At 40.2% G+C, this 15,970-nt stretch overlaps 1 protein-coding gene across 1 annotated transcript in view; it reads right to left on the reverse strand.

The window, feature by feature from the left end:
• The window catches only part of vwa8 (von Willebrand factor A domain containing 8), an 84,522-nt gene that overhangs the window by 42,888 nt on the left and 25,664 nt on the right, over positions 1-15,970 (reverse strand). Inside the window, exons 15-22 of the mRNA XM_085435499.1 lie at positions 11,795-11,978; positions 11,429-11,506; positions 10,997-11,112; positions 10,687-10,787; positions 6,129-6,235; positions 4,769-4,840; positions 3,884-3,960; positions 796-871 (exon numbers count right to left, since the gene is read on the reverse strand). Coding sequence (XP_085291625.1) covers positions 796-871; positions 3,884-3,960; positions 4,769-4,840; positions 6,129-6,235; positions 10,687-10,787; positions 10,997-11,112; positions 11,429-11,506; positions 11,795-11,978 — 811 coding nt within the window. The remainder of the gene's footprint in view (positions 1-795; positions 872-3,883; positions 3,961-4,768; positions 4,841-6,128; positions 6,236-10,686; positions 10,788-10,996; positions 11,113-11,428; positions 11,507-11,794; positions 11,979-15,970) is intronic.

Raw genomic sequence — 15,970 nt, forward strand, 5'->3', positions numbered from 1 at the left:
CCAAACTTCCTGAAATTGAAAGAAAGGACTGAGGTATATTTTTTTCACCTCTAAAGAAAAAAGAATTAAAGTCTCTAACCTATCTAGACGAATGTTGCTTAAATTCTCAAACCAGGCAAGAAATCTTGAAATAATTATTGACTGACCTAAATATCGATAGTCATATAAAGACAATTAAAAAAAAATCAGCCTATTAACCTTAATCTTAAAACTATAGCAAAAATGTATGGATGTCTGTTGTTACAGTTGTGAAAAAGCTGATGATGAAGATGCTGTCCCAGATAGAAAGAGTTCATGTGGTGAATACATATATCAAACTGGCCTACACATTCACAATCCGCAGGATGTCTGTCTAAAACTGATACAAAAATAAATAAATATGTGCACAGATTTCTTTTTAGTGGACTATTGTAACAGTGTCTTTATGGGTCTTACTAAAACTCCATCAGACAGCTCATTTAGATTCCTGTAATTACACAAAAACAGTTGAGCACATTAGTCCAATTCTCAAATCTCTGCACAGGCTTTCTTCATCACAAAAGATGGCTTTTAGAACACTTCTAATAGTTCACACTAAGAATTAAACTGACTGAGTTACATTTCAAATGTACTTGTACCTTACAAAACATCCAGAACTCTCAGGTAAATAAGAACATGCTTTCTATGTGGCAAAAACAAATAAAACCATACAGAATAAAACGATTCCAACACAACTTGATTTGTGGTGATGATCATGTCTACCACAATATACATCTGTGGCATCTGTGAACATGGGGGAAAAAAAAACTAACTGACCAGAGGGGAGTCCTCATATGTAATGATGCCATCTCGCACCGAGGGCTGTAAGGTCAGAGTCTGGACTGTTGTATCCCTGCAGAGGCAAAAGAAAACGAAAAAAGAAGATGGTTACAACAGAGCCATTACATAAGAGGAAACAGGCTCAAAGAATTCTGAGCAGAAATCCATGTGGACAGTAAAGACGGCTAGGTAATGGGAAACATATCTGCTGTCATGTTGTTGCTCTAACCCGTAAGCACAGCACTAATTATGGTAGTAAAAATGTGGGTAAAGGTACTTTAAAAAAAACTTTTTAAGCCTTGCTGTAATGTGAATTACTTCTACACCTGTTCAGTGCTTTGGTGCAACAAGCCACAATGCACACCAGTCAACAATCTGCCTTGACTTTGGACTCTCTAATGCGCGGTTTACACCCTTGTTAGCATCCAAATGAATGTTTACCCTCTCTCCTCATTCATTCAGCGTTTCAAGATAACTGCCCAGGCATGTTTCAAAGATGGCTGCTGAGTAGCAAGACTGGCATTAGAAGGACTTTAGCTACACGTACATGCACAGCAGGGGAGAAGCACAGCACATCTTTATTAGACAAACAAATTGTACTTTTTCTTTTAATTATATAGTGCTAGAAAAAAAGTGCACCCTTAGAAATGCTTTCTATTTCTTAAGGACCTTTTTGGGGACTTTTCCTTCATTAGATAGTGGAATGGAGAGTGGAGAGGAAAGCAAGGGGACTCGGGCCGCATATGAACCCATGGTGCCTCATTTCAGCCTGGTTGCATGTGCTCACCTGCTTGCCCCATAAGCTTAAGTTACACTCAGAAATGCTTTGTATTAAGAACAAAAAGGGCAAAACAGGTTCTGGTTACTAATTCTTCTACAAAGTAACTCCTAACTGAAATGGCTAAACTTAGTCTTGTTGAACTGAAAGGGTAACTCTGGTGATCAGATCTTGCACATGTTTCTCGTAGTGCTTTTTTACTTGAACATTTGTTACTATCATTTGATGTAGATGCAGTGCAGCTAAAAAAAAAGGTGTCAGTGACACTGTACTTGGTTTCCACAGGCCAGCCACACAATCATAACACTGAACATTTCCCCGACAACTATAACTCCCTGGGGTCGCCCAAAATTTTCTCTTCCTCTGAACATCTCCTCTCGCTTGCTCTTCGATATCTCACAATATCTGACCCAGGAGCTGTCCTAGTTTCCTTCCTGGCCGGCTGCACGTGTCTTGCTTTTTCTGAGCCACATCTCTGTAGGCCTTCAGTCACACAGGCTCCCAATAGCCACAGGCAGATATTTCTGCCTCTGCCCTGGTCTAATATTAGCTACTGCTACAGTAGCAAACCAGGCCACATCCATGCTCAGCTCCACTTTGACTTTCACATGACTTTAAACAACTACACACGCACAGGCAGTAGAAAAATCTGGCCTTAAGAATGATATTGAATATGTTATTGATCTAGAATTGACCGGCGTCAAAATTAAACTTTTCTCCAGTAAATTGCTCGGCTTCCATCAGAGTCATTGATTTCTTATAAGTGCCGAGATCAAAATGAGGCCCATCTCTTGGCTCCATGATCTGAGCTACAGAACCTGACCTAAAATTCTTATGGTGTCACCATGTGAGTATTTATAGAACCAGGGGACCCGAATTAACAAAGACTGAAAAGGCTTTTCTTTAGTTTGTCCATGTAAAGTCTTCGTTCTGGGAAAGAAAGGCCTAATTTACTGAGGAAAAAAATAGATTTTAATGCTCTTATATGAGAAGGTCAAGGCTGCCAAGGTAGTAAGAAAAATACTGGCTTTTTCCTTACAGCTTTTGGTGGAACAGGAAAGTTTAGTGATATCTTTAAAAAACATTAAAACATCAAATTAAAAGTGGCATCAGACACACTGAGCAGGGAAGTCTTCTTTGTCCATCTGATTTATTCCAACAACTGTGTTGTAATAAAGAAGCTCTTCATTCACACCTCTCACGTTTGTCTGTCTTCCTTCACCCACAACCAGCCAGGCAGATCCCTGCCCCTCCCTGAGCCTGGTTCTGTTGGTAGTTTCTTCCTGTTAAAAAGGGAGCTTTTCCTTCCCCCTGTCCCGAGTGCTTGCTCATTGGATGGGTCCATCTGATTGTTGGAGTTTTCTCTCAATTATCGTAGAATCTTTACCATTACACTATAAAGCACTTTGAGGAAATTGGCGCAACTTGGAGCTATATAATGTACTAATTTTAAACTGGAGACTGCCACTGTGTTGGCTGGCCATTTCAACTCATTTCTTTGCCATTGCATATGTGTTTACAATTTTCATGTAACCCACAATAACAGAGAAAATCCAACAATCCAACGTCACCCTATGAACAAGCTTTTGGCAACAGTGGGAAGGAAAAACTCCCTTTTAACATGAAGAAACCAGGAAGAATCAGGCTGAGGGAGGGGGCAGCCATCTTTTTTGACCAGTTGGGGGTGAAGGGAGGGGGCCAGGTGAAAAGACACACTATGGAAGAGAGTCAGAGATTAATGACTAAATGTGAATGATAAGAGATAAGTGTCTCTTAACTGTTCTGCTGGTCAACTCGGTTCCTTGATTCAGTTAAAAAATGAATTTAAGATTACATAACATAATCTTTCCACATACCTCCTTGTTACTGCAGAAGTACCCTCTGAAGCAGAAAGTTGTTGGTTGGGAACCACTACTCTAAACATGAACCTCATAAAACTTTAACTTAGCTTCTGGAACTAAAAGTCTCCAGAATGACTTCTCTGCTTCCAAAAATAAGGCTACTTGTGCTGAAATCCATGGGAAAACAAAATTTAGGCTCTCTGATCTAATCAAACTGATGAGTTTATGGTCTCAGTAACTGGTTTTAGATCTTATCACTGGCAACATAAATCATTAGTAAATCATGATTTCAATTAGAGTCAAAAAGAAAAACACCGTAGGGTATGCTTAGTGGAGGAGCTACGCTGTGACTGGGGGTGCAGAGTACCTTTATTTCTCAGTGAGACTTCTTAGTTGGCTCATGAAGTTTGGTTTCAAAAAGGCTAGGACAGCAACAGAAAAATGATGCTATGGTGATTCTCCTCACCTGTGGAGCTGTAGATATTCTCTGGGCCTGTTGAGAAGGTGCAGGAACCGGTCCACAATTTTATTTTTGCCAACACCCTGTGGAGGGACATCATCATCAGTCTTTATATGTGGACTGTGTTTGTAGTTAGACCACAAAGATAGAAAGAAGCATCCATTTCAACTTTCAAAGAGGCAGGACTGAGAGGAAGACCCAACTGCATCCCTCTAATTTTGATGGTGCTTTGCTGTGACAGGGGCTGTTCTTCGGGACTCCCACCGGCATCCCACAGAGCCTGTCGGATCTCTCGGCCAGTCTGTCAGATGTCCAGTAAGTCGCTCTGACAGCTCGTAATGCCTCAGCGTGGACCGTGCATGGTCACACACTCAGATTTGCAAATGCCTTCTGCCACTCAGTCCCTCTCATATGCAAGCGCACAAATAAACACAAACACAGAAACACTCCTCTGGGCTCACAGCACACCATGTCCAGTCATCCATCCTCATCTATCCTCCCTTTAACCCAGCCCAGTTGGACAACGCTGGGGGCACAGAGTGTCCCCCAAGGAGTTGCTGCATGTGTCCTTATGTTACTTATGCCTTATGTGAACTGTGACTGCGCAGGGTTGGAGGGTGACATGAGGACGCAGGGAGTCTATTTCGTAACTCTTCCCTCCATGCTCGAACAGAGCTGACATGGGTGGCCTACTTCACTAAAAACCACTACTCCAGAAATTAGACAAAACCATGGTCTGCAAACACAGATCTGACCTCTGTTTATTTTACATGACAAAAAGTGGGTTTGTAATCCTGACCATAAATGGACCAAAGGTTGCCCAGGGTTCTTTTCTGTGGGCAGAGGAAATTACAATATGGTGAAATTAATACGCTTTCAAACATCACTCACCTGGTTTCCCACTAAGAGGAGGTGCTCTCCTAACAGAAAGTCTTTCAGCATGTCCTCCATCACCATCATGTGCTGCAGAGATATTTAAGCAAACACATATTCAGCTGAACAAGTAGCTCAGATTGTAATTTAACCCAGATGGATGTTGCAAAGAGCAATACTGCTTACAGTTGAGAATAAATCAGCTTAAAATGTATTAAAAACAACAAAGTTTGCTCAGAAAACAGGTCATTCATAAAGTAGGTCATCCTCGTTGCTTCCATCCTATCTCAACCTCTTCCACCTTTTTTATTTCAGACCAAAACACGGGCAGGCAGAGGAAAAAGCGCAAAATGGGGACATGAAGAAAGAGATAAATCATCAGTGTTGCCAGAGGATGTCACAGTATCATTACCATGGCTGGTTGTTTTTTGGATATACTGCAATTAATGTCACCAATAAGGCAAGGATTAGGCACAAGACACTAGCATTAAACCAAACAAAAACCTATTGATTTATCCGCCGAGGAAAGCGATCTGTGAACAGGATACCAAAGGCAAAATTTATGGAACTTGCTGCATTTAAAGATTTGATTCAGATTCAGCTGCTTGAGTTGTGATATTTGTTACCACTCAGCATCAATCAGCACAGAGCAACAGAAGTAGGACTGTGAAGAATCTGAAAAGAAAGATAAGCACTTGGAGTTCTGCCCATTTTCACCCCCACAGCATGTACCCTGAAGCCGATGTGACTTTTGTATTTTTGGCAACTGAACATTTTAAAAACTGAAAAACACAAAGTCCATCAGGAGGAAGCTTTTTAAAATTTTTTTGATCCTATTTAAACACCAAAACTCAATGTGTATCACACCAAACATTCAGCAGTAATCATGCCTGGCGTACACACGACGACACAGACAGTTAAGAATTTTATTATACCATAAAAAACCCCAATACCAACCAATCAGAGGTCGCTAACAGTGTATTGGGGCTGATGTTACTGCCAGGCCAGATTAGCATCTCGAAAACTATCTGATAAGGGTCCAACACAGATGAGAAAGAGCATGGCCAGAGGAAATATCAGCTAATACCGGAACTAAAAGCAAAATCCTTACACAATGAAAACTTTAATCTGACAAAGGCAAGTATGATAACGATGACAACAAGGGACAGAGCTGTGTTTTCATTGGTGTATGATTGCCTGAACTGGGTGGTGGTGAATCTGCAGAGCTAAGCTTTCTCAGTTTGAGGGAGAAAAAAAAAGAGCAATTGAAATTCAGATTACGCTTTACAGGTTGTAATCTGCCTTAGCACTTATGTGATCAAATCTGGGTCATGTGCTGAGACTGAAAAAAGTCTTTTCCAGCCCTCTCACAGCTTACCTGGGGATTATCATAGAAGAGCACGTCAGGAACCTTCATTTTCTGGTCAGCATTGTAGATGGGAGCGGAGACACTCCCAATGGTCAACACACCGTCCTTTACCATACCTGTAGAAATACAGCAATGTGGGCCATAAACATGGGCTTCTTCATTTAGACTGACTAATGCTGGGAATGGTTCCTTTTACCCAAACTCAGACTTTGAGATGCAGTGATTTGACCGTAAAAACTGCAATAAAACTGCATTTTCTCACATGCAGCCCATGCCCAAACCTTTCTGGACATGACAGAAACGCATGTGAGACAGAGGTGCCTCCAGAATTTTTTAATTATAGGGGTGGCCATATGGGAGCCACTAAAAATATTGGGGTGGGACACAAAAAAGAGAATTTACAGTTTTATTATGCTGTTGTCAAAAAAGAGAGCGTGCTTGCAGTACTGGTGCCTTCTGGAGCTGTTTAATTGAATTGTCTAAATAATAATCGGGCGTGCTGTGTGGTACAGCCAAGTTTGTGCTTTATCTTTGGTGAGTAAAATGTTATTATTATTATTAGCAGACACCTTAGGACTTCACCATCTTGTACAAATATTCTCACTTCTGGCTCAAAAATAAAATAAAATCCAAGTCTAACGCTCCAGAAACCTATGACGCCATGGTGGCTAGGTCTATCTTTTAAGTACAGTCTTTGATGAAAATATAACATTGGACACTTTAACCTGCTGCTGCTGAATACAAAGTTGGTGTGATGTCAGATTGTGCTGATGCACGACTATCAAAGCTAACAGGAAATATTCTTCCAGTGGAAAAGAAGAACTATCAACATTCATAACATAATGTGGATGAATAATGCATATCAGAAATCTGATACTGTCATTCATGTCTAGAAGATGTATCAGTGTAGTTGGCAAAAATTCGGAAACGTTACATTTCTATTGCTTTTTTGTTTTTGTTTAGGTACCTTGCCTGTACTGCAGGCAGCACGTGTATTGAAGCTGCAGTTCTCTCAGAACTGACAGGGACAGCATACTAGTGTCCTTAAATGCTGAAGAAGGAGCAATACACCCAAAAGCACAGGGGAAACTGCAGGCAGAAGATGGTAACTAATGCTGCTACTGCAAAATCTCTGCCCATGCTTTAAGAAAGGCAACAGGGCTATACACAAACAATGCTAATGTTGCTAATTTCAAAGCAAAGGAGAAAATACCTCAAATTTCATGAAGCAGCTAAAAGCATGGAATTACAGTTTCATTAAGAATTCCAGGTGGATGAGTTTCAATTCAACATTCAACAACATCCACAGAATTATCCTTCTTATGTTATCCTGAAATACACATTGGCGCTTTGTATGAGACAGCTGGCTGTGCCAGGTTAAAATCAGCTTTGCCCCATCAGTTACAATATTTGCAGTAGCTAATATAGAAATGCTTAACTGAGCATAATCTAATGAATGTCATACCTCATAGTGACATTAGCAAGCTACTAAGGAACCAACCCAACATTTCCTGCTAACAAAGCATTGTGCCAACATTTTAAGTAAACAACATGCCACCACCAAGTTAGTGGATTCAAACTACTTTTTTGACAAAGGAGGTTAAAAACATGGAAGAATCATTTTGTTTTGACATCAAATGAGCATCAAGAATCATGTACCAATATTAGTAACCCAGTAGTAAATATCCTGGATTGTGACATGTAATACAAAGAAAAATAATCCATGGAGTTCCACAGCATCCTTTTATTTTATGTTTTGATCTTACCTACAATAGCATCATTAGCTGCTTTGTCACTGAGCATTTTGTCACCAGCTTTTTAGTGATAATAATCCCACTCACTGGTTTACATGAGTGGTGCTCCTAGTTCTCACATGCCAACTCACAATCGAACACTAATCACACACTCAAGTGATCCACTGTTCAAATTATTAGTGCTTTGGAAAACATCCATTTTACCTGTAACCAGAATAATTGCATGCATGAGTCAAATGAGAGAGTCAAACCTGATTTTTGACAATGCTGAGAGGTGCTTGTGAGTCAGAAGACGAGATTATTTTGGGTTGAGCTGTTTGTTTTCTTTGAGGCCAGCTGAATCCTGCTTTCCATCTTTTAAATAATACATGTGCCTGCGCTACCAGTATGTCCACACAGTAGAAGTCGACATTTATTCTTTACAAGGAAACATCACAAGTTCAGAATGAATGCTAAGAGACAAAACTTTCCGGCTACCAGCTTTACAAGTTATTTGTCATTTATCGTGCATTGTTCCATTTCTGTAGAATAATTCAATTCAATTCAATTCAATTTTATTTATATAGCGCCAAATCACAACAAAAGTCGCCTCAAGGCGCTTCATAGATACAGAGAAAAACCCAACAATCATATGACCCCCTATGAGCAAGCACTTTGGCGACAGTGGGAAGGAAAAACTCCCTTTTAACAGGAAGAAACCTCCGGCAGAACCAGGCTCAGGGAGGGGCGGCCATCTGCTGCGACCGGTTGGGGTGAGAGAAGGAAGACAGGATAAAGACATGCTGTGGAAGAGAGACAGAGGTTAATAACAGATATGATTCAATGCAGAGAGGTCTATTAATACATAGTGAGTGAGAAAGGTGACTGGAAAGGAAAAACTCAATGCATCATGGGAATCCCCCGGCAGCCTACATCTATTGCAGCATAACAAAGGGAGGATTCAGGGTCACCTGGTCCAGCCCTAACTATATGCTTTAGAAAAAAGGAAAGTTTTAAGCCTAATCTTAAAAGTAGAGATAGTGTCTGTCTCCCGAATCCAAACTGGAAGCTGGTTCCACAGAAGAGGGGCCTGAAAACTGAAGGCTCTCCCTCCCATTCTACTTTTAAATACTCTAGGAACAACAAGTAGGCCTGCAGAGCGAGAGCGGAGCGCTCTAATAGGGTGATATGGTACTACAAGGTCATTAAGATAAGATGGGGCCTGATTATTTAAGACCTTGTATGTGAGGAGCAGGATTTTGAATTCAATTCTGGATTTAACAGGAAGCCAATGAAGGGAAGCCAAAACAGGAGAAATATGCTCTCTCTTTCTAGTCCCTGTCAGGACTCTTGCTGCAGCATTTTGGATTAGCTGAAGGCTTTTCAGTGAGTTTTTTGGACATCCTGATAATAATGAATTACAGTAGTCCAGCCTGGAAGTAATAAATGCATGAACTAGTTTTTCAGCGTCACTCTGAGACAGGATATTTCTAATTTTAGAGATGTTGCGCAAATGGAAGAAAGCAGTCTTACATATTTGTTTAATATGTGCGTTGAAGGACATGTCCTGGTCAAAAATGACTCCAAGGTTCCTCACCGCGTTACTGGAGGCCAAGGTAATGCCATCCAGAGTAAGAATCTGATTAGATACCATATTTCTAAGATTTTCAGGGCCGAGTACAATAACCTCAGTTTTATCTGAATTAAGAAGCAGAAAGTTAGCGGCCATCCAGGTCTTTATGTCTTTAAGACATTCCTGCAGTTTAACTAATTGGTGTGTGTTATCTGGCTTCATGGACAGATAGAGCTGGGTGTCATCTGCATAGCAGTGAAAATGTATGCTATGTCTTCTAATGATGCTGCCTAAGGGAAGCATGTATAATGTAAACAGAATTGGTCCTAGCACTGAACCCTGTGGAACTCCATAATTAACCTCAGTGTGTGAAGAGGACTCTCCATTTACATGCACGAATTGGAGTCTATTAGATAGATATGATACAAACCACTGCAGCGCAGTACTTGTAATACCTACAGCATGTTCTAATCGCTCTAATAGGATATTATGATCAACAGTATCGAACGCTGCACTGAGGTCTAGCAGGACAAGCACAGAGATGAGTCCACTGTCAGAGGCCATAAGAAGATCATTTGTAACCTTCACTAAAGCTATTTCTGTGCTGTGCTGAGCTCTGAAACCTGACTGAAACTCTTCAAATAAACCATTCCTCTGCAGATGATCTGTTAGCTGTTTGACAACTACTCTTTCAAGGATTTTTGATATGAAAGGAAGGTTGGAGATTGGCCTATAATTAGCTAAGACTGCTGGGTCTAGAGATGGCTTTTTGAGTAAAGGTTTAACTACAGCCAGCTTGAAGGCCTGTGGTACATAGCCGATTATTAGAGATAGGTTGATCATATTTAAGATCGAAGAATTAATTAATGGCAGGACTTCTTTGAGCAGTCTTTGAGCAGTCTTTGAGCAGTTTTGTAGGAATGGGGTCTAAAAGACCCCATTCCTAGAATAAGCGATTGAGGTTGCCTTTGGAGGGGGGTTACAGTTCTATATTCAGTTATTAACCTATGTTCCGTAATATTGGTACAATAAAGACTTTATTGCTGTATGTAAATGAAGCGAACTGATTTGTGCTTCTGCTGGTATACAGTGTTGTGCAGAAGTCTTGAGTCACAATCTTAATGGTCCTCTATGAATCATTCAAGAACAAAAAAGGCACCTAACTAAAGGGATGAGCCTGTGTTATGTCAACAACACATAACACACAATTTCGCATAATATACCATTTTAAATCTAATTGATCTAAGTGACTGGAACTCACAGGGATAATCAAGAGAGCGATCAGCGGGGTCTGTTGCATCCTGTATGGAGCAGTTCATGAGGTTTTTTTGAAGAGAGGAACGGGCCAGGCTGGGCAGGAATCTAAAACACACGCACACACACACAAAATAAAAACCCACACAGTTGCCTTGTTTTTATGACACACAAATCAAATATTAACATTAATTTCTGTGTATCCATATTGCTGAAACCTAACCCAGCCATCACAGAGTGAGATGTGGGGTCTACCCTGGACAGCTTGTGTGTGTGTGGGTGTGTGAGAGAGAGAGAAAGAGAGAGAGAGTGTGTACCTGGAGAGACAAGCCTTATTAACTGCGTGAATGATGCTCTCCTCAGGGTGCTGAGAGAGACGGCGACAGATCCTTAGCAGCTGTCTAGTGGAGAGAGACGAGGCCAGAGACTGTGCCTAGCAACAGACACCATACATGAGTAGCCTCCAAACATCTCTACCTTTATATCTGCACGAAAAAATATCTGCAATCTGACACGTGACTGTTGGACTGTACACTTCTGACATCCATTTACACCACCTGGAACGAGAACAACACCTGTATTTTGGGAAGTTTCTCAAAACTCCACTACCATTTACCTGTGTCTGTAGTTTGTCACATGCTAGGTCTGGTGAAGTAAACCCAAAATTCTGTTGTAATAATGCAGTAATAATGTTCATGTCCCGCCCACCATTTGGGAACTGCTGCCATATGTAAAGCACACACACTTACTGTGGGGTCATTTGTCTTGCGGAGACTGTGTGCGAGGTGCAGTAGCTGCTCTGCTCCTTCCATCGGTACATTAGGAGCCTAAAAACAAAAGAAGAAAAAGAAGCCAAGAAGGACTTATGATGAGAGTGGAAACAGAGGCGTTGTCTTCCAGTTAGAAAAATACTGGCAAACACCAGTGCTACCCCTCAGCCTCCTAGAGACACATGTATGGGATCAATTTCAAAATCCTACGTCGCCTTGTTTTCCAGTTATCAAATTCAAAGGATTTTAACAAAACTTGACCACTGACCTTTGACCAAGGTCAAGGTCACTGAGATTGAAACCCATCCAAGATTTTTAGTAGGTCTCAGTATTTGCATGTCTCACCAGTCCCTGTATGAGGCCCATCTCCTCTTCTTTGGCCAGCGGCATGACATTGTGGTAAAGGAACATAGTGAGCACCTCGGGGCCCAACCACTGCTGAGCTCTGCTGTTGCTGCCTGCACTCCCCACGACAGGGGGTTCTGCTAGGGCCAGCACTCTGAACGATGGATGAATGGGGAAAACTGATCTAAAAAGACACAAAAATAAACACACACATTGGATCACGCTGGCACACAAGTTGAACATCTGTTCAAGTCGATGTGGAACGTAGGTGCACACAGTGTTGCTCACGGATGTATCCGTTTGCATGTGTGTCCTAGCCAATCGAGCTCAGGGTTAAGAGCATGACTTTTGACAGCTGCCCATGAAATCTTCTGATTCAAGAGGACAGCAATGTCCATTTCTATCAAACCACGGAGACACCCATGCTGCGGCAGGATATATTTACACTACTGTGGGCAAAGTGGGCGCTAACCATCATCCAAGTCACTGGATGAATGTGTGGGAAGATATTTTATGCATAAAAACACACTCCACTATCTGCTGTACTCCCTCTGTTTGGTTGTATAATGTAGTGAGTATGAAACATTTAATTGTGTGAGATCCTGTTTCTCTTTAAACTTTATTCTACCTTATTCTAGTTGCTCAGACCTTTGCTGGTTAACTACTCCCTCAGTTTTCAACCGATTTAAACTTTATACTGTTCTGCTCCTTCTGCTAATGCCAGCTATATCTTTTCATGCTAATAACGTTTATACTTTTTGAGATATTAAGCTTTTTATTCAATTTTTGGGCCAATTTTGCTTAATGGGACCACATTATCAGTGTGATCACCAGTTTTGCTTGCCAGGCTGAGCCATGTTTTAGCTCAGTGAGATGAGCAGCTGTTCTCAGAGCAGGAGTTCGAATCCCGCTTATGACAAAAAAAAAATCAGTTGACAGTTCAACTGTTTAAACTCTTTTCAACACAAATTTCAGCTTTTTCACCCCTTTTTAGCAGAATGTTCACTTTTTCCACTACTTTTCAGCACAAATTCCAGCTTCTTCAGCTGTTTTCAGCACAAACTTCAGCTTCTTTACCTCTTTTTTTTTTTTGCAGAAATTCTGCTAATTCACCTGTTTTCAGCACAAAGTTCTGCTTCTTAATCTCTTTTTAGGCAAGGCAAGGCAAGGCAATTTTATTTGTATAGCATACTATCAGCACAAGGCAATTCAAGGTGCTTTACATGATTAAAATAAAACACAAAACACTATAAAAGTAAAATACAGGAAAACATTTACAATAAAACAATAATCAAGACAATAATTTATATGAAAAAATTTAAACAAAGAAGTAGAGAGCCATAATAGGATCAGTTACTCATAAGCAAGTCTAAATAAGTAAGTTTTAATTTTAGACTTAAAAGAGTTCAGTGTCTCTGCAGCTTTAAATTCTCCCGATAGTGTGTTCCAGATGTGAGGAGCATAGAAACTAAAAGCTGCTTCTCCATGTTTAGTTCTGGTTCAAGGGACGGTCAATAAACGAGAGCTGGAGGACCTGACTGATCTAGATGGTTTGTACCATGATAGCAGATCCCTAATGTACTCTGGTGCTAACCCATTCAAAGATTTATAAACTAATAAAAGCACTTTAAAGTCTATTCTCAGGGAGCCAGTGTAATGACTTTAGAACTGGAGTAATGTGCTCTATTTTCTTGGTTCTAGTGAGAACATGAGCAGCAGCGTTCTGAATCAGCTGCAGTTGTCTAATTGATTTTTTGGGTAAACTTGTGAAGATACTGTTACAGTAGTCAAGCCGGCTAGAGATAAATGCATGGATGAGTTTTTCTAGGTCTCCTTGTGTCATCAGTCCTTTAATCCTAGAAATGTTCCTCAGGTGACAGAAGGCTGACTTTGTTATAACTTTTATGTGGCCCTGGAGGTTCAGGTCTGAGTCCATTATTACACCTAAATTTCTGGCCTGATTGGTAGTTTCTAGTTGGACCAGTTTGAGCTGATTACTGATATTTAATCAATCTTTTTTGGGTCCAAAGATAAGTACTTCAGTTTTGTTATTGTTCAGTTGAAGGAAATTATGAGACATCCAATTATTAATTTGCTCAATGCATTTATTAAGAGTTTGGATAGGTTCAATATCACCTAGTGACATTGAGATATAAAGTTGAGTATCGTCTGCATAATTGTGGTAGTTAATATTATTGGTGGTTATAATCTGGCTTAACGGGAGCATGTAAATGCTAAATAAGAGGGGTCCTAGGATGGAACCCTGGGGGACCCCGCATGTGATTTCTATATTTTGTGATGAAAATTGGCTAATTGACACATAGAAGTTCCTGTTCTTAAGGTAGGACTTGAACCAGTCAAGTGCTGTACCAGAAAGTCCGGCCCAGCTCTCTAGACGCTCCAGTAATATATCATGATCAACGGTGTCAAACGCCACGCTAAGGTCCAGTAGTACCAATACTGTGGATTTCCCACGGTCAGTATTTATACGGATGTCATTAAACACTTTGACAAGGGCTGTCTCAGTGCTGTGGTGCCTACGAAAACCAGACTGATAAATATCAAAGCGGTTGTTCATTGTGGGAAAGCTGTTTAACTGCTGGAAAACAGCTTTTTCAATAATTTTACCGATACATGGAAGATTAAAGATTGGTCTGTAGTTCTGCATTAATGTGCTGTCTAGGTTCTTTTTCTTTAATATTGGTTTGATAACTGCTATTTTTAAGGCTTTGGGAAAGACACCTGATAGAAGGGATGCGTTAACTATTTGGATCAGATCCTCCCTGATGGCTGGGAGGACCTTTTTAAGAAATAATACTATATAATAATATATCCAAGCAGCAGGTGGCAGAGCTTAGATTCTCAATAATTTTATCGAGGCTTGATTGATTTATTGTTTGAAAGTGAGTCATTTTCTCTGCATAAGTGCTAATTGGGCTTAACGTCGGTATTGGGGTTGAAACTAATGTGCCAATCAATCTTCTGATTTTCAAGATCTTTTCAATAAAGAAGCTGGCAAATTCATTGCAGGCCCTGGTGGAGCTTAGTTCAGGGGTTATTGCCACTGGAGGAGTAATTAATCTCTCCACTGTAGCAAATAATGTCCTAGCATTATTGTTGTTTCTATGAATAATCTCAGAGAAAAATGACTCCCTTGCATCCTTCAGGGATAGTTGATACTTATTCAGCCTCTCTTTATCTCGCAGTGAACCTGGAGTTGAGTTTTCCGCCATTTTTTCTCAGCACGCCGGCACTCTCTTTTTTCATTACATACCAGTGGATCACTTCTCCACGGAGACTTCTTTTTACTAGAGGACAGTTTTAACCTTGAATGGTGCAATCTTATCCATCATGTCTAAGATTTTGGATAGAAAATCATCTGTCAGTTTGTTTACTGAATGTGTGTTGGTGGATGTTGGTGATTTAAACAAGGTGGAAGTGTACATCAGTTTAAAATATTCAGCTGAGTTTTCTTTAAGGAAGCATTTTTTAACAGTGATCTTACTCTGATTAGGTATATTGGCTAAGATGTTGCTATCAAATGAAATGCAGAAATGATCAGATAATGCAATATCAGTAATGGCAATGTTAGAGATATTTAGATCTTTGCTAATACGTAGGTCCAGAGTGTGTCCTCGATTATGCGTTGGCTCACTAATGTGCTGGATTAGATCAAAGTTATGGAGGACATAATTCATTGCTTTTGTTCTGCTATCTTGTGGCTTGTAAGTATGAATTTTAAAATCTCCCACAATTGCTATCTGGTCATAGTCTAGACATATTGCAGAGCAAAGGTCATTGAAATCATTAAAAAAGTTTGTATTAGATTTTGGTGGTCTATATATGTTTAGAAATAAAACTTTGTTTGGTTCATTTATTTCAATAACTAAATATTCAAATATATTTAGCACAATTTTCAGGTTCCTTATCTCTTTTTTGCTGAACATTCAGCATTTTCACCTCTTTTCAGCACAAATTCCAGATTCTTTTTTTAGCAGAAACCTCAGCTTCTCTTCCTCTTTTCAGCAGAAATTCTGCTGATTCACCTCTTTTTAGCGCAAAGTTCTGCTTCTTTACCCCTTTTCAGTAGAAACTTCTCCTGAAAGTTTCACTGCCCTCTCTTACCATCGGAGTGAATTTGGGACAGACACAAAAAAAAAATGTCTAGTGACAATT

This window comes from Copadichromis virginalis, linkage group LG16 (assembly GCF_057382275.1).
Source record: "Copadichromis virginalis isolate Kocher_CV1m ecotype Utaka linkage group LG16, C_Virginalis_male_GT1.1, whole genome shotgun sequence".
Taxonomy (NCBI): Eukaryota; Metazoa; Chordata; class Actinopteri; order Cichliformes; family Cichlidae; genus Copadichromis; species Copadichromis virginalis.